Raw genomic sequence first — 23,591 nt, 5'->3', positions numbered from 1 at the left:
GTGGAGGGGGAGCCAGGCCATTGAGGATCTTGAATACAAGACATGCGTTGGTGTATTGCACAAGATTTTCCCAACTCAAGAGCTCATGCTTTCTAAGGATGTGACAATGATGATGGCTATTGGGCTTCTTATCAAGCACTTTGAGAGCCTGTTTGTAGACAGACTGAATAGGTTTAAATGGTTTCTGTCTGTTATAATGAGTTCCTGCTGTCTGTTTTAATGAGTTCCTGCTGTCTGTTATAATGAGTTCCTGCTGTCTGTTGTAATGAGTTCCTGCTGTCTGTTATAATGAGTTCCTGCTGTCTGTTGTAATGAGTTCCTGCTGTCTGTTATAATGAGTTCCTGCTGTCTGTTATAATGAGTTCCTGCTGTGTGTTATAATGAGTTCCTGCTGTCTGTTACAATGAGTTCCTGCTGTCTGTTATAATGAGTTCCTTCTGTCCTAACGAGTTCAAATCAGTTTGTCCTCCAGGTGCCTTCAGATTGTTGAGTCAGCAATACAATCTAACGACCCAATGACTTGTGTGATGTCAAGGTTGATACAGTTAGCTAGGGAGGATGGGAGGGAGATATGTTCCCCCATACAGTCACACACACACACACACACACACACACACACACACACACACACACACACACACACACACACACACACACACACACACACACACACACACACACACACACACACACACACACACACACACCCTGGGAGGATATGAGGGAGAGCTGTTCAGCCAGTACAGGACTCATTTCATCCTCCAGAATAAAAGCAACCTTCTACAGTGTTCTAGTTAATAACTAATAAACATGATGAGGAAGATGATGAAGATGAGAGTACCTATGTTGAACTCTTCGAAGGTGATGGCAGTGGAGGCACTTCCGAGGGCGTTGAGGGCAGTGACGTTGACTCTGTAGGGGTAGCTACTGAACACCTCAAGGAACTTAACGTGACAGCGGTTCTTATGGACCGCATCCCTCGTTGCTTCTAGGGACTTCTGGTTGTGTCTGAGAGGAGAGGAGAGGAGAGGAGAGGAGAGGAGAGGAGAGGAGAGGAGAGGAGAGGAGAGGAGAGGAGAGAGAGAGAGAGAGAGAGAGAGAGAGAGAGAGAGAGAGAGAGAGAGAGAGAGAATGATAGGGAGAGAGAGAGAGAGAGAGAGAGAGAGAGAGAGAGAGAGAGAGAGAGAGAGAGAATGATAGGGAGAGAGAGAGAGAGAGAGAGAGAGAGAGAGAGAGAGAGAGAGAGAGAGGAGAGGAGAGGAGAGGAGAGGAGAGAGCATGATAGGGAGTGAGAGAGAGAGAGAGAGACAGGGAAGGAAGGTGAGGTAGAGAGGAAAAGAGAGAGAGCACAACGTGGGGGGACAATGTTAGGCAGTGAAAGACCGAGACAGGGACATTTTAAAATAAAATCTATATTTCAGAGTATTTTTAAAGACCAGCAAGTTTCCATGAGCCAAGTTCCACAAACAGCATCATCATCATCATTGGTAGGTTCTAGCTGACAGGATGGTGAGATTCCGGGTGCTCCAGGCTGGTTATGGGGCCGGAGGGTGAGGATTGCCCCCGGCCATCCCCAGGGGTATCATCTGGTCTGGGAACAGCGTGGCCTTCTCCTCTCTATCTCCTCTTATCAACTCCCTCTGGCTAGAATACCATCTAAATGCTAACTTCCTCTTACTATGGAGGAGCTCAATTATCTTTATGCTAAAGCTAGATTCTAACTTCCCTCTTATCAAAGAGCTAAAGTCTATCTCAGATTCTAACTTCCCTCTTATCAAGGAGATGACGTTTATCTCTGTGTGTGAGCATTTAGAACTGAAGTTCAATGGCTCCTCCCCACTGCCCCTGGGCCAATAGGAACTAAGACTGATGTTGTGATGCTATAATTAATTGATCTGACATTTTCTGAATTAAAATCCAGTGGTGATGTTGGTGTAATTATCTAATGACCAGTGGGCCAGGATGTTATCAGGACCATAGTTTGTCACACATGGATCTCTATTTCCTTTACAGCACAATACCTCTGACCAGAGTCCTGGAAGTCAGCGGGTAAAGCAGGTAAATTGGAGGTCGTTGTAGTGTGGATGGTAACAAGGGTTAATCAGCATCAGGGTGTTCTCTCTACTGAGGGTTAATCAGGATCAGGGTGTTCTCTCTACTGAGGGTTAATCAGGATCAGGGTGTTCTCTACTGGGGGTTAATCAGGATCAGGGTGTTCTCTCTACTGAGGGTTAATCAGGATCAGGGTGTTCTGAGGGTTAATCAGGATCAGGGTGTTCTCTATACTGAGGGTTAATCAGGATCAGGGTGTTCTCTCTACTGGGGGTTAATCAGGATCAGGGTGTTCTCTCTACTGGGGGTAGATCAGGGTGTTCTCTACTGGGAGTTAATCAGGATCAGGGTGTTGTCTAAACTGGGGGTTAATCAGGATCAGGGTGTTCTCTACACTGGGGGTAGATCAGGGTGCTCTCTACTGGGGGTTAATCAGGATCAGGGTGTTCTCTCTACTGTGGGTTAATCAGGATCAGGGTGTTCTGAGGGTTAATCAGAATCAGGGTGTTCTGAGGGTTAATCAGAATCAGGGTGTTCTCTCTACTGGGGGTTAATCAGGATCAGGGTGTTCTGAGGGTTAATCAGGATCAGGGTGTGCTCTCTACTGAGGGTTAATCAGAATCAGGGCGTTCTCTCTACTGAGGGTTAATCAGGGTCAGGGTGTTCTCTCTACTGGGGGTTAATCAGGATCAGGGTGCTCTGAGGGTTAATCAGGATCAGGGTGTTCTCTCTACTGGGGGTTAATCAGGATCAGGGTGCTCTGAGGGTTAATCAGGATCAGGGTGTTCTCTCTACTGGGGGTTAATCAGGATCAGGGTGTTCTCTCTACTGGGGGTTAATCAGGATCAGGGTGTGCTCTCTACTGAGGGTTAATCAGGATCAGGTTGTTCTCTCTACTGGGGGTTAATCAGGATCAGGGTGTTCTCTTTACTGAGGGTTCATCAGGATCAGGGTGTTCTCTACTGGGGGTTAATCCGGATCAGGGTGTTCTCTACTGGGGGTTAATCCGGATCAGGGTGTTCAGGGTGTTCTCTCTATTTTTAAATTTGTCTTCTAAAATGACATACCCAAATCTAACTGCCTGAAGCTCAGCACCTGAAGCAAGGATTTGTTTATTTTACTAGGCAAGTCCGTTAAGAACAAATTATTATTTATAATGACGGCCTAGGAACAGTGGGTTACCTGCCTTGTTCAGGGGAACAGTGGGTTACCTGCCTTGTTCAGGGGAACAGTGGGTTACCTGCCTTGTTCAGGGGAACAGTGGGTTACCTGCCTTGTTCAGGGGCTGAACGACAGATTTGCACCTTGTCAGCTCGGGGATTCAATCTTGCAACCTTGCGGTTACTAGACCAACGCTCTAAGCACTAGGCTATGCTGCTGCCCTAAGGATGTGCATATACTTGGTACCATTTTGAAAGGAATGTAGGAGAATTTTACACAATAGCTCTGGTAAAAGATAATACAAAGAATAAACATGATTTTCTCTATTTTTATTGTACCCTCATCTTTGAAATGAGAAAAGCTATAATGTATTATTCCAGTCCAGGTGCAATTTAGATTTTAGCCACTAGATGGTAGCAGTGTATGCACAACATTTTAGACTGATCCAATTAAACAATTTATTTCAATACTGCCCAAATGTGCCTAATTTGTTATTTAATAACGTTTTATGTTCACAGTGGTGCACTCTCCTCAAACAATAGCATGGTATTATTTCACTGTAATAGCTACTGTAAATTGGACAGGGCAGTTAGATTAACAAGCTTTCTGCCAACATCAGATATGTTTATGTCCTGGGAAATGTTCTTGTTACTTACAACCTCATGCTAATCCCATTAGCCTACGTTAGCTCAGCTGTCCAGTGGACGGGGACACCGATCCCGACGAAGTTTTAATAAGGATCAGGGTGTGAATGATGGTCCATGGAGAGTTACCATTTCAGACAACAACAGGGTTCAGAGGGCCTAGTGGTTCTGTAAATTATTATGCAAATGAGATATATTGGCTGTACAACATTAATGAGGTTGCTAGGAGACCACCTGCTGGGGACAGAGAGGAAATATGGTTTCCTCCCCCTCTCCTTCCCTGATCCCCCACACCAGTCCCTGCATTGAAGGCAAGAGCGTAGAGTGAGAGTAGAGAGAGAACTGAGAGAAAGAAGAAGAGAGAATGAGAGAGAGATTGATTGACAGAGCTACCCTGTGCCCTTAGATGCCTCTGAGAGAGAGGGAAGGAGACTGAGCGAGAGAGAAACTGAGAAAGAGAGAGAGTGAAGGAGAGATCGAGAGATAGAACGAGGGAAAGATACTGAGAGAGAGAAAACAACAGAGGATGTGACAGAGATACCCAGTGTGTCCTCAGTGAGTCCTCTGAGGCATGGTGAAGTGAACTCTTAGCCCCAGCACTCAGACAGACAGACATACAGGTAAACCTCTCTATAGACTCTTCTCTCTCTCTGTGAGAGACAGACCTCTCTCTAGACTCTCCCCTCTCTGTGAGAGACAGACAAACAGATCTCTCTCTAGACTCTTCTCTCTCTGTGAGAGACAGACACAGACCTCTCTCTAGACTCTTCTCTCTCTGTGAGAGACAGATAGACCTCTCTCTAGACTCTTCTCTCTCTGTGAGAGACAGATAGACCTCTCTCTAGACTCTTCTCTCTCTGTGAGAGACAGCCAGACCTCTCTCTAGACTCTCCCCTCTCTGTGAGAGCCAGACAGCCAGACCTCTCTCTAGACTCTCCCCTCTCTGTGAGAGCCAGACAGCCAGACCTCTCTCTAGACTCATCTCTCTGTGAGAGACAGACAGACCTCTCTCTAGACCCTCCCCTCTCTGTGAGAGCCAGACAGCCAGACCTCTCTCTAAACTCTCTCTCTCTCTCTCTCTCTCTCTCTCTCTCTCTCTCTAAATAAACAATACAAATTAACAGCAACATTACACTCGCAAAAGGTCCAAAATAATAAAGTCATGTCAAATGTCATATCTATATGCAGTGTTGTAATGATGTGCAAATAGTACAAAAGGGAAAATAAATAAACATAAATATGGGTTGTATTTGAAATGGTGTTTGTTCTTCACTGGTTGCCCTTTAGGTAGGTAATCAACCTAATTCTGTTCTGCATGCATTATTTGGTGTTTTACTGAGGCTATTTTTGCAGAATTCTGCATGCAGGTTCTGGTAGTCTTTAACAGTTGATTCTAAGAACTCTCTCTCTTATCTATGTATCACCTGACACAGAGACAGAATAAAAGGTTCAGGTTTACAGCTCCACATCTCTTTCTCTATCTATCTCTCTCTCTCTCTCTCTCTCTCTCTCTCTCTCTCTCTCTCTCTCTCTCTATCTCTCCCTTCTCTCTCTCTCCCTTCTCTCTCTCTCTGTATCTCTCTCTCTCTGTATCTCTCTCTCCCCCTCTCTCTGTATCTCTCTCTCTCCCTTCTCTCTCTCTCCGTATCTCTCTCTCCCTTCTCTCTCTCTCCCCGTATCTCAATTCAATTCAATTCAATTCAAGGGCTTTATTGGCATGGGAAACATGTGTTAACATTGCCAAAGCAAGTGAGGTAAATAATATATAAAGTGAAATAAACAATAAAAATTCACAGTAAACATCACACATACAGAAGTTTCAAAACAATAAAGACATTACAAATGTCATATATATATATATACAGTGTTTTAACAATGTACAAATGGTAAAGGACACAAGATAAAATAAATAAGCATAGATATGGGTTGTATTTACAATGGTGTGTGTTCTTCACTGGTTGCCCTTTTCTCGTGGCAACAGGTCACAAATCTTGCTGCTGTGATGGCACACTGTGGAATTTCACCCAGTAGATATGGGAGTTTTTCAAAATTGGATTTGTTTTCGAATTCTTTGTGGATCTGTGTAATCTGAGGGAAATATGTCTCTCTAATATGGTCATACATTGGGCAGGAGGTTAGTAAGTGCAGCTCAGTTTCCACCTCATTTTGTGGGCAGTGAGCACATAGCCTGTCTTCTCTTGAGAGCCATGTCTGCCTACGGCGGCCTTTCTCAATAGCAAGGCTATGCTCACTGCCCACAAAATGAGGTGGAAACTGAGCTGCACTTCCTAACCTCCTGCCCAATGTATGACCATATTAGAGAGAACTCAGTCTGTACATAGTCAAAGCTTTCCTTAATTTTGGGTCAGTCACAGTGGTCAGGTATTCTGCCGCGGTGTACTCTCTGTGTAGGGCCAAATAGCATTCTAGTTTGCTCGGTTTTTTTGTAAATTCTTTCTATCTTTTTGTTTTCTCATGATTTGGTTGGGTCTAATTGTGCTGCTGTCCTGGGGCTCTGTAGGGTGTGTTTGTGTTTGTGAACAGAGCCCCAGAACCAGCTTGCTTAGGGGACTCTTCTCCAGGTTCATCTCTCTGTAGGTGATGGCTTTGTTGTGGAAGGTTTGGGAATCACTTCCTTTTAGGTGGTAATAGAATTTAACGGCTCTTTTCTGGATTTTGATAATTAGTGGGTATAGGCCTAATTCTGCTCTGCATGCATTATTTGGTGTTCTACGTTGTACACGGAGGATATTTTTGCAGAATTCTGCGTGCAGAGTCTCAATTTGGTGTTTGTCCCATTTTGTGAAGTCTTGGTTGGTGAGCGGACCCCAGACCTCACAACCATAAAAGGCAATGGGCTCTATGACTGATTCAAGTATTTTTAGCCAAATCCTAATTGGTATGTTGAAATGTATGTTCCTTTTGATGGCATAGAATGCCCTTCTTGCCTTGTCTCTCAGATCGTTCACAGCTTTGTGGAAGTTACCTGTGGCGCTGATGTTTAGGCCAAGGTATGTATAGTTTTTTGTGTGCTCTAGGGCAACAGTGTCTAGATGGAATTTGTATTTGTGGTCCTGGTGACTGGATCTTTTTTGGAATCTCTCTCTCTGTATCTCTCTCTCTCTAAGGACTCCTTCCCTTAGAGATGACCCACCTGACATAGACACATCTCTTTCTCTATCTATCTCTCTCTCCCTTCTCTCTCTCTGTATCTCTCTCTCCCACTCTCTCTGTATCTCTCTCTCTCTAAGGACTCCTTCCCTTAGAGATGACCCACCTGCCATAGAACACAGAGAGACACAGAGACACAAAGAAACACAATGAGACAGAGACACTGTCACACCCTGGCCATAGAGAGGCTTTTTATTCTCTATTTTGGATAGGCCAGGGTGTGACTACGGTGGGCATTCTATGTGTTTTTTCTATGTTTTGTATTTCTTTGTTTTTGGCCGGGTATGGTTCTCAATCAGGGACAGCTGTCTGTCATTGTCTCTGATTGAGAACCATACTTAGGTAGCCTTTTCCCACCTGTGTTTTGTGGGTAATTATTTTTCAGTGTGTGTTTGTGTGCACCTCGGTTGGGTCACGGTCTTTGCTGTTTAACTGTTTTTCTTTTGGTTGTTTCGGTTTCACTTTCATTAAAAGATGTGGAACTACATGCACGCTGCGCCTTGGTTGATTTATGACAGGGAGTTTGACGATAGCGAGCGTGACAGAATTACCCACCACAAGAAGACCAAGCAGCGTGCGCCAACCTGGAGCAAGAGTTTGACCGGGGAGGAGAGAATGGTAGAGGACAAGACCCGGTCACTGAAGCACGAGAGGCAGCCCCCCCCAAAATGTTTGGGGGGCACACGGGGAGTGTGGCGGAGTCAGGTTGGAGACCTGAGCCCACTCCCCGTGCTTACTGGGGCGAGCAGGTGACAGGTCATGCCCCGTGCTATGGGGTGATGCGCACTGTGTCTCGACCGAGTATTCACAGGCCGGTGTGCTCGCTGCATTTGCCCCAGAACGGGGGGGAGGCAGCTATGTGGTCGAGACTGCCAGTGCTCCTCCACAGCCCTGTGTATCCTGTGCCTCGGCAAAGGAAGAGGCCGGCAGTATGTCTCCCCAGCCTGGTGAGTCCTGTGTATGCTCCCAGAACCAAGTCTCCATCCTGTCCGGAGCTGCCAGAACCTCTCTCCTGTCTGGAGCTGCCAGAGCCACCCGTCAGTCCGGAGCTGCCAGAACCGCCCTCCTGTCCGGAGCTGCCAGAACCGCCCTCCTGTCCGGAGCTGCCAGAACCACCCGTCAGTCCAGAGGCGCCAGAGCCGCCCGTCAGTCCAGAGGCGCCAGAGCCGCCCGTCAGTCCGATGCTGCCAGAGCCGCCCATCAGTCCGATGCTGCCAGAGCCTCCCGTCAGTCCAAAGGCGCCAGAGCCGCCCGTCAGTCCGGAGCCGCGAGAGCCGCCCATCAGTCCGGAGGTGCCAGAGTTGCTGTCTGCCGTTGTCCCTGATTGAGAACCATACTTAGGTAGCCTTTTCCCACCTGTGTGTTGTGGGTAATTATTTTTCCGTGTGTGTTTGTGTGCACCTTGGTTGCGTCACGTTCTTTGCTGTTTACCTGTTTGTTATTTGGTTGTTTCTGTTTCACTTTCATTAAAAGATGGGGAACTACATGCACGCTGCGCCTTGGTTGATTTATGACAGGGAGTTTGACGATAGCGAGCGTGACAGAATTACCCACCACAAGAAGACCAAGCAGCGTGCGCCAACCTGGAGCAAGAGTTTGACCGGGGAGGAGAGAATGGTAGAGGACAAGACCCGGTCACTGAAGCACGAGAGGCAGCCCCCCCCAAAATGTTTGGGGGGCACACGGGGAGTGTGGCGGAGTCAGGTTGGAGACCTGAGCCCACTCCCCGTGCTTACTGGGGCGAGCAGGTGACAGGTCATGCCCCGTGCTATGGGGTGATGCGCACTGTGTCTCGACCGAGTATTCACAGGCCGGTGTGCTCGCTGCATTTGCCCCAGAACGGGGGGGAGGCAGCTATGTGGTCGAGACTGCCAGTGCTCCTCCACAGCCCTGTGTATCCTGTGCCTCGGCAAAGGAAGAGGCCGGCAGTATGTCTCCCCAGCCTGGTGAGTCCTGTGTATGCTCCCAGAACCAAGTCTCCATCCTGTCCGGAGCTGCCAGAACCTCTCTCCTGTCTGGAGCTGCCAGAGCCACCCGTCAGTCCGGAGCTGCCAGAACCGCCCTCCTGTCCGGAGCTGCCAGAACCGCCCTCCTGTCCGGAGCTGCCAGAACCACCCGTCAGTCCAGAGGCGCCAGAGCCGCCCGTCAGTCCAGAGGCGCCAGAGCCGCCCGTCAGTCCGATGCTGCCAGAGCCGCCCATCAGTCCGATGCTGCCAGAGCCTCCCGTCAGTCCAAAGGCGCCAGAGCCGCCCGTCAGTCCGGAGCCGCGAGAGCCGCCCATCAGTCCGGAGGTGCCAGAGTTGCTGTCTGCCGTTGTCCCTGATTGAGAACCATACTTAGGTAGCCTTTTCCCACCTGTGTGTTGTGGGTAATTATTTTTCCGTGTGTGTTTGTGTGCACCTTGGTTGCGTCACGTTCTTTGCTGTTTACCTGTTTGTTATTTGGTTGTTTCTGTTTCACTTTCATTAAAAGATGGGGAACTACATGCACGCTGCTCATTGGTTGATTTATGACAGGGAGTTTGAGGATAGCGAGGGTGACAGACACACAGAGACAGAGAGACACAGAGACAGAGAGACACAGAGGCACAGCGAAACAGACATAGACTCACGAAGACAGAGAAACACAGAAACAGAGAGACACGGAGACAGAGACACACAGAGACAGAGAGACAATCAAATAAATAAAAGGTTTTGCTTCTTACTGGACGTTGACATCGAAGTCTGTGGGTATGGAGGTGGGGTGCTGAAGGTGCCAGCTACAGTAGAAGCCTTTAGGGTAGGTGTTGGAGCGACACATCACCGTGGGTTCCCTAGGGGAAGCTGGAGAGACAGGCACAACAGAAGACGGGATGGTGAATTTCCTTCATTCTTTGTCAGGTGAGAAAATACAGAGAGAGAATGGAGACATAGGGAGAGAAAAAAAGAGCAGGGCAGAGAGAGAAAAGAGAGGGAAGATTAGGTAGGTAGGTAGGTAGGTAGGTTGGGAGGGAGGGAGGTATGAAGATGGAAGGGAAAAGAACAACACCACAGGACAGCAACACCCCAGCCCCCCAGCACCACATCACCCCAGCACCACAATCATCCCAGCACAACATCACCCCAGCACCCCAGCACCCCAGCACCACATCACCACATCACCCCAGCACCCTAGCACCCCATTACCCCAGCACCACAGCACCACATTACCCCAGCACCCCAGCACCACATCATCCCAGCACCACATTACCCCAGCACCACATTACCACATCACCCCATCACCACATCATCCCAGCACCACATCACTCCAGCACCACATCACCACATCATCCCAGCACCACATCACCACATCACCACAGGACCACATAACCACAGCACCACAGGACCACATCACCACAGGACCACATCATCACAGGACCACATCAACACAGCACCACATCACCACAGGACCACATTACCCCATCATCCCAGCACCACATCACCCCAGCACCACATCACCACATCACCACAGCACCACAGCACCACATCACCCCATCACCATATCATCCCAGCACCACAACACCACAGGACCACAGGACCACATCACCACAGGACCACATCACCACAGGATCACATCACCACAGGACCACATCACCACAACACCACAGGACCACATCACCACGGGACCACATCACCACAGGATCACATCACCACAGGACCACAGGACCACAACACCACAGGACCACATTACCACAGGACCTCGTCACCACAGCACCACATCACCAGAGCACCACATCACCCCAGCACCACATCACCACAGGACCACATCACCACAGGACCATATCACCACAGCACCACAGGACCACAGGACCACAAGACCACAGGACCACATCACCACAGGACCACATCACCCCAGCACCCCAGCACCACATCACCCCAGCACCACATCACCCCAGCACCCTAGCACCCCATTACCCCAGCACCACAGCACCACATTACCCCAGCACCCCATCACCCAGGCACCACATCATCCCAGCACCACATTACCCCAGCACCACATTACCACATCACCCCAGCACCCCATCACCCCATCACCACATCATCCCAGCACCACATCACTCCAGCACCACATCACCACATCACCCCAGCACCACATCACCACATCACCACAGGACCACATCACCACATCACCACAGGACCACATAACCACAGCACCACAGGACCACATCACCACAGGACCACATCATCACAGGAACACATCAACACAGCACCACATCACCACAGGACCACATTACCCCATCATCCCAGCACCACATCATCACATCACCCCAACACCACATCACCACATCACCACAGCACCACAGCACCACATCACCCCATCACCACATCATCCCAGCACCACATCACTCCAGCACCACATCACCACATCACCCCATCACCACATCATCCCAGCACCACATCACCACATCACCACAGGACCACATAACCACAGCACCACAGGACCACATCACCACAGGACCACATCATCACAGCACCACATCACCACAGGACCACATTACCCCATCATCCCAGCACCACATCATCACATCACCCCAACACCACATCACCACATCACCACAGCACCACATCACCACATCACCACATCATCCCAGCACCACAGGACCACAGGACCACATCACCACAGGACCACATCACCACAGGACCACATCACCACAACACCACAGGACCACATCACCACAGGACAACATCACCACAAGACCACATCATCACAGCACCACATCACCACAGGACCACATTACCCCATCATCCCAGCACCACATCATCACATCACCCCAACACCACATCACCACATCACCACAGCACCACATCACCACATTACCACATCACCCCATCACCACATCATCCCAGCATCACATCACTCCAGCACCACATCACCACATCATCCCAGCACCACATCACCACATCACCACAGGACCACATAACCACAGCACCACAGGACCACATCACCACAGGACCACATCATCACAGGACCACATCAACACAGCACCACATCACCACAGGACCACATTACCCCATCAGCCCAGCACCACATCATCACATCACCCCAACACCACATCACCACATCACCACAGCACCACAGCACCACATCACCCCATCACCACATCATCCCAGCACCACAACACCACAGGACCACAGGACCACATCACCACAGGATCACATCACCACAGGACCACATCACCACAACACCACAGGACCACATCACCACGGGACCACATCACCACAGGATCACATCACCACAGGACCACAGGACCACAACACCACAGGACCACATTACCACAGGACCTCATCACCACAGCACCACATCACCAGAGCACCACATCACCCCAGCACCACATCACCACAGGACCACATCACCACAGGACCATATCACCACAGCACCACAGGACCACAGGACCACAAGACCACAGGACCACATCACCACAGGACCACATCACCACAGCACCCCAGCACCACATCACCCCAGCACCACATCACCCCTGCACCCTAGCACCCCATTACCCCAGCACCACAGCACCACATTACCCCAGCACCCCATCACCCAGGCACCACATCATCCCAGCACCACATCACTCCAGCACCACATCACCACATCACCCCATCACCACATCATCCCAGCACCACATCACCACATTACCACATAACCACAGCACCACAGGACCACATCACCACAGGACCACATCATCACAGCACCACATCACCACAGGACCACATTACCCCATCATCCCAGCACCACATCATCACATCACCCCAACACCACATCACCACATCACCACAGCACCACATCACCACATCACCACATCATCCCAGCACCACAGGACCACAGGACCACATCACCACAGGACCACATCACCACAGGACCACATCACCACAACACCACAGGACCACATCACCACATCACCACAGGACCACAGGACCACATCACCACAGGACCACAGCACCACAGGACCACATCACCACATGACCACATCACCACAGGACCACATCACCACAGGACCTCATCACCACATCACCCCAGCACCACATCACCACATCACCACAGCACCACATCACCACAGGACCACGGGACCACATCACCACAGGACCATATCACCACAAGACCATAACACCACAGGACCACAGGTCCACAGAACCACATCACCACAGGACCATAACACCACAGGACCACATCACCACATCACCACAGGACCACAGGACCACATCACCACAGGACCATATCACCACATCACCACAGGACCACAGGACCACATCACCAGAGGACCACATCACCACAGGACCACATCACCACAGGACCATAACACCACAACACCACATCACCACAGCACCACAAGTACAATGCCTTGCAAAAGTATTCATTCCTCTAGGCGTTTTTCATATTTTGTTGCATTACAACCTGTAAATTAAATGGATTGTTATTTGGATTTCATGTAAGGGACAAACACAATATAGTCCTAACTGGTGAAGTGAAATGAAAAAATGACTTGTTTCAAAAAGTTCTCAAAAATAAAATAAAAAAAAGTGGTGAGTGCATGTGTATTCACCCCTTTACTATGAAGCCCCTAAATAAGATCTGGTGCAACCAATTACCTTCAGAAGTCTCATAATTAATTAAATAAAGTTCACCTGTGTGCAATCTAAGTGTCACATAATCTGTCACATGATCTCAGTATATATATACACCTGTTCTGAGTCTGCAACACCACCAAGCAAGCGGCACCATGAAGACCAAGAAACTCTCCAAACAGGTCAGGGACAGAGTTGTGGAGAAGTACAGATCAGGGTTGGGGTATAAAAAAATTAAAGCACGAAGCACCATTAAATCCATTATCAAAAAATTGAAAGAATATGGCACCACAACAAACCTGCCATGAGAGGTCTACCCACCAAAACTCACATACCAGGCAAGGAGGGCATTAATCAGAGAGGCAACAGAAACCAATGATAACCCTGAAGGAGCTGCAAAGCTCCACAGCGGAGATTGGAGTATCTGTCCATAAGACCACGTTAAGCCGTACACTCCACAGAGCTGGGCTTTACGGAAGAGATTGGAGTATCTGTCCATAAGACCACGTTAAGCCATACACTCCACAGAGCTGGGCTTTACGGAAGAGATTGGAGTATCTGTCCATAAGACCACGTTAAGCCGTACACTCCACAGAGCTGGGCTTTACGGAAGAGATTGGAGTATCTGTCCATAAGACCACGTTAAGCCGTACACTCCACAGAGCTGGGCTTTACGGAAGAGATTGGAGTATCTGTCCATAAGACCACGTTAAGCCGTACACTCCACAGAGCTGGGCTTTACGGAAGAGATTGGAGTATCTGTCCATAAGACCACGTTAAGCCGTACACTCCACAGAGCTGGGCTTTACAGCGGAGATTGGAGTGTCTGTCCATAAGACCACGTTAAGCCGTACACTCCACAGAGCTGGGCTTTACGGAAGAGATTGGAGTATCTGTCCATAAGACCACGTTAAGCCGTACACTCCACAGAGCTGGGCTTTACGGAAGAGATTGGAGTATCTGTCCATAAGACCACGTTAAGCCGTACACTCCACAGAGCTGGGCTTTACGGAAGAGATTGGAGTATCTGTCCATAAGACCACGTTAAGCCGTACACTCCACAGAGCTGGGCTTTACGGAAGAGATTGGAGTATCTGTCCATAAGACCACGTTAAGCCGTACACTCCACAGAGCTGGGCTTTACGGAAGAGATTGGAGTATCTGTCCATAAGACCACGTTAAGCCGTACACTCCACAGAGCTGGGCTTTACGGAAGAGATTGGAGTATCTGTCCATAAGACCACGTTAAGCCGTACACTCCACAGAGCTGGGCTTTACGGAAGAGATTGGAGTATCTGTCCATAAGACCACGTTAAGCCGTACACTCCACAGAGCTGGGCTTTACAGCGGAGATTGGAGTGTCTGTCCATAAGACCACGTTAAGCCGTACACTCCACAGAGCTGGGCTTTACGGAAGAGATTGGAGTATCTGTCCATAAGACCACGTTAAGCCGTACACTCCACAGAGCTGGGCTTTACGGAAGAGATTGGAGTATCTGTCCATAAGACCACGTTAAGCCGTACACTCCACAGAGCTGGGCTTTACGGAAGAGATTGGAGTATCTGTCCATAAGACCACGTTAAGCCGTACACTCCACAGAGCTGGGCTTTACGGAAGAGATTGGAGTATCTGTCCATAAGACCACGTTAAGCCGTACACTCCACAGAGCTGGGCTTTACGGAAGAGATTGGAGTATCTGTCCATAAGACCACGTTAAGCCGTACACTCCACAGAGCTGGGCTTTACGGAAGAGATTGGAGTATCTGTCCATAAGACCACGTTAAGCCGTACACTCCACAGAGCTGGGCTTTACGGAAGAGATTGGAGTATCTGTCCATAAGACCACGTTAAGCCGTACACTCCACAGAGCTGGGCTTTACGGAAGAGATTGGAGTATCTGTCCATAAGACCACGTTAAGCCGTACACTCCACAGAGCTGGGCTTTACGGAAGAGATTGGAGTATCTGTCCATAAGACCACGTTAAGCCGTACACTCCACAGAGCTGGGCTTTACGGAAGAGATTGGAGTATCTGTCCATAAGACCACGTTAAGCCGTACACTCCACAGAGCTGGGCTTTACGGAAGAGATTGGAGTATCTGTCCATAAGACCACGTTAAGCCGTACACTCCACAGAGCTGGGCTTTACGGAAGAGATTGGAGTATCTGTCCATAAGACCACGTTAAGCCGTACACTCCACAGAGCTGGGCTTTACAGCGGAGATTGGAGTATCTGTCCATAAGACCACGTTAAGCCGTACACTCCACAGAGCTGGGCTTTACGGAAGAGATTGGAGTATCTGTCCATAAGACCACGTTAAGCCATACACTCCACAGAGCTGGGCTTTACGGAAGAGATTGGAGTATCTGTCCATAAGACCACGTTAAGCCGTACACTCCACAGAGCTGGGCTTTACGGAAGAGATTGGAGTATCTGTCCATAAGACCACGTTAAGCCGTACACTCCACAGAGCTGGGCTTTACGGAAGAGATTGGAGTATCTGTCCATAAGACCACGTTAAGCCGTACACTCCACAGAGCTGGGCTTTACGGAAGAGATTGGAGTATCTGTCCATAAGACCACGTTAAGCCGTACACTCCACAGAGCTGGGCTTTACAGCGGAGATTGGAGTGTCTGTCCATAAGACCACGTTAAGCCGTACACTCCACAGAGCTGGGCTTTACGGAAGAGATTGGAGTATCTGTCCATAAGACCACGTTAAGCCGTACACTCCACAGAGCTGGGCTTTACGGAAGAGATTGGAGTATCTGTCCATAAGACCACGTTAAGCCGTACACTCCACAGAGCTGGGCTTTACGGAAGAGATTGGAGTATCTGTCCATAAGACCACGTTAAGCCGTACACTCCACAGAGCTGGGCTTTACGGAAGAGATTGGAGTATCTGTCCATAAGACCACGTTAAGCCGTACACTCCACAGAGCTGGGCTTTACGGAAGAGATTGGAGTATCTGTCCATAAGACCACGTTAAGCCGTACACTCCACAGAGCTGGGCTTTACGGAAGAGATTGGAGTATCTGTCCATAAGACCACGTTAAGCCGTACACTCCACAGAGCTGGGCTTTACGGAAGAGATTGGAGTATCTGTCCATAAGACCACGTTAAGCCGTACACTCCACAGAGCTGGGCTTTACGGAAGAGATTGGAGTATCTGTCCATAAGACCACGTTAAGCCGTACACTCCACAGAGCTGGGCTTTACGGAAGAGATTGGAGTATCTGTCCATAAGACCACGTTAAGCCGTACACTCCACAGAGCTGGGCTTTACGGAAGAGATTGGAGTATCTGTCCATAAGACCACGTTAAGCCGTACACTCCACAGAGCTGGGCTTTACGGAAGAGATTGGAGTATCTGTCCATAAGACCACGTTAAGCCGTACACTCCACAGAGCTGGGCTTTACAGCGGAGATTGGAGTATCTGTCCATAAGACCACGTTAAGCCGTACACTCCACAGAGCTGGGCTTTACGGAAGAGTGGACAGAAACAAATACATATTTTCAAGAAAAAACATTTAAAAAACATTTGGTGTTTTGCCAAAAGGTACGTGGGAGTTACACTTAACATATGGAAGAAGGTACTCCCGTCAGATGAGACCAAAATAGAGCTATATGGCCATCAAGGAAAACGCTATGTCTGGCGCAAACCCAATACCTCTCTTCACCCCAAGAATACCATGGTGGTGGCAGCATTATGCGGTGGGGATGTTTTTCATTGGCAGGGACTGGGAAACTGGTTAGAATTGAATGATGGAAGGCGCTAAATACAGGGAAATTCTGGAGGGAAACCTGCGTCAGTCTTCCGGAGATTTGCGACTGGGACGAAGGTTCACCTTCCAGCAGAACAATGACCCTAAGCATAGGGTTCTAAAGCAACACTCGAGTGGTTTAATTAAGGGAAGCATTTAAATGTATTGGAATGGCCTAGTCAAAGCGCAGACCTCAATCCAATTGAGAATCTGTGGTATGACTTAAAGATTGCTGTACACCAGCGGAACCCATCCAACTTGAAGGAGCTGGAGCAGTTTTGCCTTGAAGAATGGGCAAACATCCCAGTGGTTAGATGTGCCAAGCTTATAGAGACATACCCCAAGTGACTTGCAGCTGTAATTACTGCAAAAGTTGGCTATTACCTCTACTGTATTAAGCTTCCTATACCACTACATCTACTGTATTAAGGCTCTACATCTATTAGTCTTATTGCTACTTTTGATACCATCAACCTCTGGCAGTCTCTATGGGTGAAACACAGGGTCCAATTCTCGGGCTGTCTCTTTTCTCTGTATATATCAACTATGTTGCTCTTGCTGGATACTCTGATCCACCTCTACGCAGACGACACCATTCTGTATACTTCTGGCCCGTCTTTGGACACTGTGTTAACTAACCTCCAAACGAGCTTCAATGCCATACAACACTCCTTCCGTGGCCTCCAACTGCTCTTAAACGCTAGTAAAACCAAATGCATTCTTTTCAACCGTTTGCTGCCCGCACCCTGCCCGCCCGACCAGCATCACTACTCTGTACGGTTCTGACTGAATATGTGGACAACTACAAATACCTAGGTGTCTGGCTAGACTGTAAACTCTCCTTCCAGACTCATATTAAACACCTCCAATCCAAAATTAAATCTAGAATTGGCTTCCTACTTTGCAACAAAGCCTCCTTCACTCACACCACCAAACATAGCCTCGTAAAACTGACTATCTTACCGATCCTCAACTTCGGCGATGTCATTTACAAAATAGCTTCCAATACTCTACTCAGCAAACTGGATGCAGTCTATCACAGTGCCATCCATTTTGTCACCAATGCCCTTATACCACCCACCACTGCGACCTGTATGCTCTAGTCGCCTGGCCCTCGCTACATATTCTGGCTCCAGGTCATCTATAAGTCTATGCTAGGTAAAGCTCCTCCTTATCTCAGTTCACTGGTCACGATAACAACACCCACCCGTAGCACACGTTCCAGCATGTATAGATCACTGATCTTCCCCAAAGCCAACACCTGCCTTTGGCCGCCTTTCCTTCCAGTACTCTGCTGCCAATGACTGGAACATATTGCAAAAATCACTGGAGCTGGAGACTTACATTTCCCTCACTAACTTTAAACATCAGCTATCTGAGCAGCTAACCCATCGCTGCAGCTGTACTTAGTCCATATGTAAATAGCCCAACCAACAACCAATCTACCTCATCCCCATATTGTACTTATGTACTTTTCTGTTCTTTTGTACACCAGTATTTCTACTTGCACATCATCATCTGCTCATCTATCACTCCAGTGTTAATCTGCTAAATAGTAATTACTTTGCTACTATGGACTATTTATTGCCTTACCTCCTCTCGCCATTTGCACACACTGTATATAGACTTAATATAATTTTTCTATTGTATTATTGACTGTATGTTTGTTTATTACATGTGTAACTCTATGTTGTTGTTGGTGCCGCGATGCTTTGCGTTATCTTGGCCAGGTCTCAGTTGTAAACGAGCACTTGTTCTCAATTAGCTGACCTGGTTAAATAAAGGTGACATTAAACATTTAAATAATCGAACAGAACATTATTTTGGAGAGATTGGAAACCCAAATTGGTCTACACGGACTGGCCTGGTTAAGATCTTATATGTCGGAAAGATAGCAGTTTGTCTCTGTGGATGGTTTGTCCTCTGCCAAATCAACTGTAAATGTCAGTGTTCCTCAAGGTTCCGTTTTAGGACCACTATTGTTTTCACTATATATTTTCACCGCGCCGACAGAAACAAACATCTTTCTGGTAAGAAGAGGGGCGGGGGCATATGCTTTATGGTTAACGAGATGTGGTGTGGTCACAACAACATACAGGAACTCAAGTCCTTCTGTTCACTTGATTTAGAATTCCTCACAATCAAATGTCGACCGCATTATCTACCAAGGGAATTCTCTTCGATTATAATCACAGCTGTATATATTCCCCCCCAAGCAGACACTAAACTAAGGAGATGATTGTGGACTTCAGGACACAGCAGAGGGAACACCCCCCTATCCACATCGATGGAACAGTAGTGGAGAGGGTAGTAAGTTTTAAGTTCGTGGCGTACACATCACAGTCAAACTGAATTGGTCCACCCACACAGACAGCATCGCGAAGAAGGCGCAGCAGTGCCTCTTCAACCTCAGGAGGCTGAAGAAATTCAGCTTGTCACCAAAAGCACTCACAAACTTCTACAGATGCACAATCGAGAGCATCCTGTCGGGCTGTATCACCGCCTGGTACGGCAACTGCTCCACCCACAACCGTAAGGCTCTCCAGAGGGTAGTGAGGTCTGCACAACGCAACACCAGGGGCAAACTACCTGCCCTCCAAGACACCTACACCACCCGATGTCACTGGAAGGCCATAAAGATCATCAAGGACAACAACCACCTGAGCCACTGCCTGTTCACCCCGCTATCGTCCAGAAGGCGAGGTCAGTACAGGTGCATCAAAGCTGGGACCGAGAGGCTGAAAAACAGCTTCTATCTCAAGGCCATCAGACTGTTAAACAGCCACCACTAACATTGAGTGGCTGCTGCCAACACACTGACTCAACTCCAGCCACTTTAATAATGGGAATTGATGTAAAATATATCACTAGCTACTTTAAACATTGCTACTTAATATAATGTTTACATACCCTATATTATTTATCTCATAAGTATACGTATATACTGTACTCTATATCATCTACTGCATCTTTATGTAATACTTGTATCACTAGCCACTTTAAACTATGCCACTTTGTTTACATACTCATCTCATATGTATATACTGTACTCGATACCATCTACTGCATCTTGCCTATGCCGCTCTGTACCATCACTCATTCATATATCTTTATGTACATATTCTTTATCCCTTTACACTTATATGTATAAGGTAGTAGTTTTGGAATTGTTAGCTAGATTACTCGTTGGTTATTACTGCATTGACGAAACTAGAAGCACAAGCATTTCGCTACACTCGCATTAACATCTGCTAACCATGTGTATGTGACAAATAAAATTGGATTTGATTTTACTTCTTGGTAATGTAATTTGGAAACATGATGTTAACTTTCACTGCTATGCAGATGACACACAGCTGTACATTTTGATGAAACATGGCAAAGCCCCAAAATTGCCCTCCCTGGAAGCCTGTGTTTCAGACATAAGGAAGTGGATGGCTGCAAATGTTCTACTTTTCTTGGACAAAACAGAGATGCTTGTTCTGGGTCCCCAGAAACAGAGAGATCTTCTGTTGAATCGGACAATTAATCTTGATGGTTGTACAATTGTCTCAAATAAAATTGTGAAAGACCTCGACGTTACTCTGGACCCTGATCTCTCTTTTGACGAACATATCAAGACTGTTTCAAGGACAGCTTTTTTTCATCTACGTAACATTGCAAAAATCAGGAACTTTCTGTCCAAAAATGATGCAGAAAAATGTATCCATGCTTTTGTCACTTCTAGGTTAGACTACTGCAATGCTCTACTTTCCGGCTACCCGGATAAAGCTCTAAATAAACTTCAGTTAGTGCTGAACACAGCTGCTAGAATCTTGACTAGAACCAAAAAATGTGATCATATTACTCCAGTTCTAGCCTCCCTACACTGGCTTCCTGTCAAAGCAAGGGCTGATTTCAAGGTTTTACTGCTAACCTACAAAGCATTACATGAGCTTGCTCCTACCTATCTCTCTGATTTGGTCCTGCCGTACATACCTACATGTTCGCTACGGTCACAAGAAGCAGGCCTCCTTACTGTCCCTAGAATTTCTAAGCAAACAGCTGGAGGCAGGGCTTTCTCCTATAGAGCTCCAGTTATATGGAATGGTCTGCCTACCCATGTGAGAGACGGTCTCAACCTTTAAGTCTTTATTGAAGACTCATCTCTTCAGTAGGTCCTGAGTGTAGTCTGGCCCAGGGGTGTGAAGGTGAACGGAAAGGCACTGGAGCAACGAACTGCCCTTGCTGTCTCTGCCTGGCCGGTTCCCCACTCGCCTCTGGGATTCTCTGCCTCTAACCCTATGACAGGGGCTGAGTCATTGGCTTGCTGGTGCTCTTCCATGCCGTCCCTAGGAGGGGTGCGTCACTTGAGTGGGTTGAGTCACTGACGGGGATCTTCCTGTCCGGGTTGGCGCTCCCTCTTTGGGCTGTGCCGTGGGGGAAATCTTTGTGGGCTATACTCGGTTGGTGGTTGAAAAATATCCCTCTAGTTGTGTGGGGGCTGTGCTTTGGCAAAGTGGGTGGGGTTATGTCCTGCCTGTTTGGCCCTGTCCTAGGGCTCAGGTCCTCCGAGAGAGAGAAATAAAATAAAAAATACTGAGTTTTTCCTAGCCACCGTGCTTCTACACCTGCATTGCTTGCTGTTTGGGGTTTTAGGCTGGGTTTCTGTACAGCACTTTGTGACATCAGCTGATGTAAGAAGGGCTTTATAAATACATTTGATTGATTAAGCTGCCAGCTCTCCAGGACATCTATAGCACCCTTTGTCAAAGGAAGGCCAAGAAGATCATCAAGGACCTCACTGTAAGAAAATGCCTGCCCACTCCCCCTCCACTCTCCTCAACTCCTCCCCCACTACCCATCCACTCTCCTCCACTCTCCTCCAGTCCCTCTCCACTCTCCTCTCCTCCACTCTCCTCCACTCTCCTCAACTCCCCCTCCACTCTCCATCCACTATACTCCCTCTCCTCCACTCCCTCTCCACTCCTCCCGTCTCAATCGCACCCAATTAACCAACATTCTGACAGTCAGTAGTTTGGGGAATCTCAGTCAATCAGATTCTAAACACAGCCGCCATAATTACTTTTTAATCCAGAGAATAACTACAGATCATACCACCCTGAAGTTCCACCCATCAGATCATACCACCCTGAAGTTCTACCCATCATATCATACCACCCTGAAGTTCCACCCATCTCAATCTCACTCATTGAACCAATACTCCAATTGAGGGCATCTTAATCTAATAAGCTTCTATAAACTCAATTGCCTGCTTCGCTAATGTCTAAGTACTCAGATAAGTCAGGATTTATTGGCATCAATCAATCTAACTTCACAAATTCCGCAACACTTAAAAGTTGAAGAACATTGAATAACTTTATTGATTACTGGAAACGTTACGCTACAGACTGACCACATCAGAGGGGAGAGGGGAAGTGGAAAACATTGTTGTGAATGAATGGGAATTGTGTTGTTTCTTTGCAGTGATTTATTCTGAGCAGCAGGTCCCATTCATTAGTCATATAGAGGCAGATCAATAGGTCCACTAAGCTGTGTTCTTTGAACAGAGCAGGAGCAATGGAATGACATCACTACTCACTCCACAGTGGCTGTGTACTTGTTAACAGTGTCTTTGTAGTAATGTCATGCCTACTCATGTATACTGTACCTCACTGCAAAGGGACTGGGGGGGCACCCACTCTGTGTAACATTCCCACCACTCTGTATAACATTCCCACCACTCTGTGTAACATTCCTATCATTCTGTGTAACATTCCCACAACTCTGTATAACATTCCTATCATTCTGTGTAACATTCCCACCACTCTGTGTAACATTCCCACCACTCTGTATAACATTCCCACCACTCTGTATAGCATTCCTATCATTCTGTATAACATTCCCACCACTCTGTGTAACATTCCCACCACTCTGTGTAACATTCCCACCACCCTGTGTAACATTCCCACCACTCTGTGTAACATTCCCACCACTCTGTGTAACATTCCCACCACTCTGTGTAACATTCCCACCACTCTGTATAACATTCTCACCACTCTGTGTAACATTCCCACCACTCTGTATAACATTCCCACCACTCTGTGTAACATTCCCACCACTCTGTGTAACATTCCCACCACTCTGTGTAACATTCCCACAACTCTGTGTAACATTCCTATCATTCTGTGTAACATTCATATCATTCTGTATAACATTCCCACCACTCTGTATAACAT

The 23,591-nt window shown here is 47.8% G+C and overlaps 1 protein-coding gene across 1 annotated transcript in view; it reads right to left on the bottom strand.

Annotated features, from left to right (window-relative positions):
* cntfr (ciliary neurotrophic factor receptor) overlaps nucleotides 1-23,591 on the bottom strand; it is a 530,571-nt gene that overhangs the window by 94,873 nt on the left and 412,107 nt on the right. Inside the window, exons 4-5 of the mRNA XM_031826000.1 lie at nucleotides 9,733-9,850; nucleotides 842-1,008 (exon numbers count right to left, since the gene is read on the bottom strand). Coding sequence (XP_031681860.1) covers nucleotides 842-1,008; nucleotides 9,733-9,850 — 285 coding nt within the window. The remainder of the gene's footprint in view (nucleotides 1-841; nucleotides 1,009-9,732; nucleotides 9,851-23,591) is intronic.

Source organism: Oncorhynchus kisutch, linkage group LG6, assembly GCF_002021735.2.
Source record: "Oncorhynchus kisutch isolate 150728-3 linkage group LG6, Okis_V2, whole genome shotgun sequence".
Lineage (NCBI taxonomy): Eukaryota > Metazoa > Chordata > Actinopteri > Salmoniformes > Salmonidae > Oncorhynchus > Oncorhynchus kisutch.
This window is presented reverse-complemented; position numbering and strand designations above follow the sequence as displayed.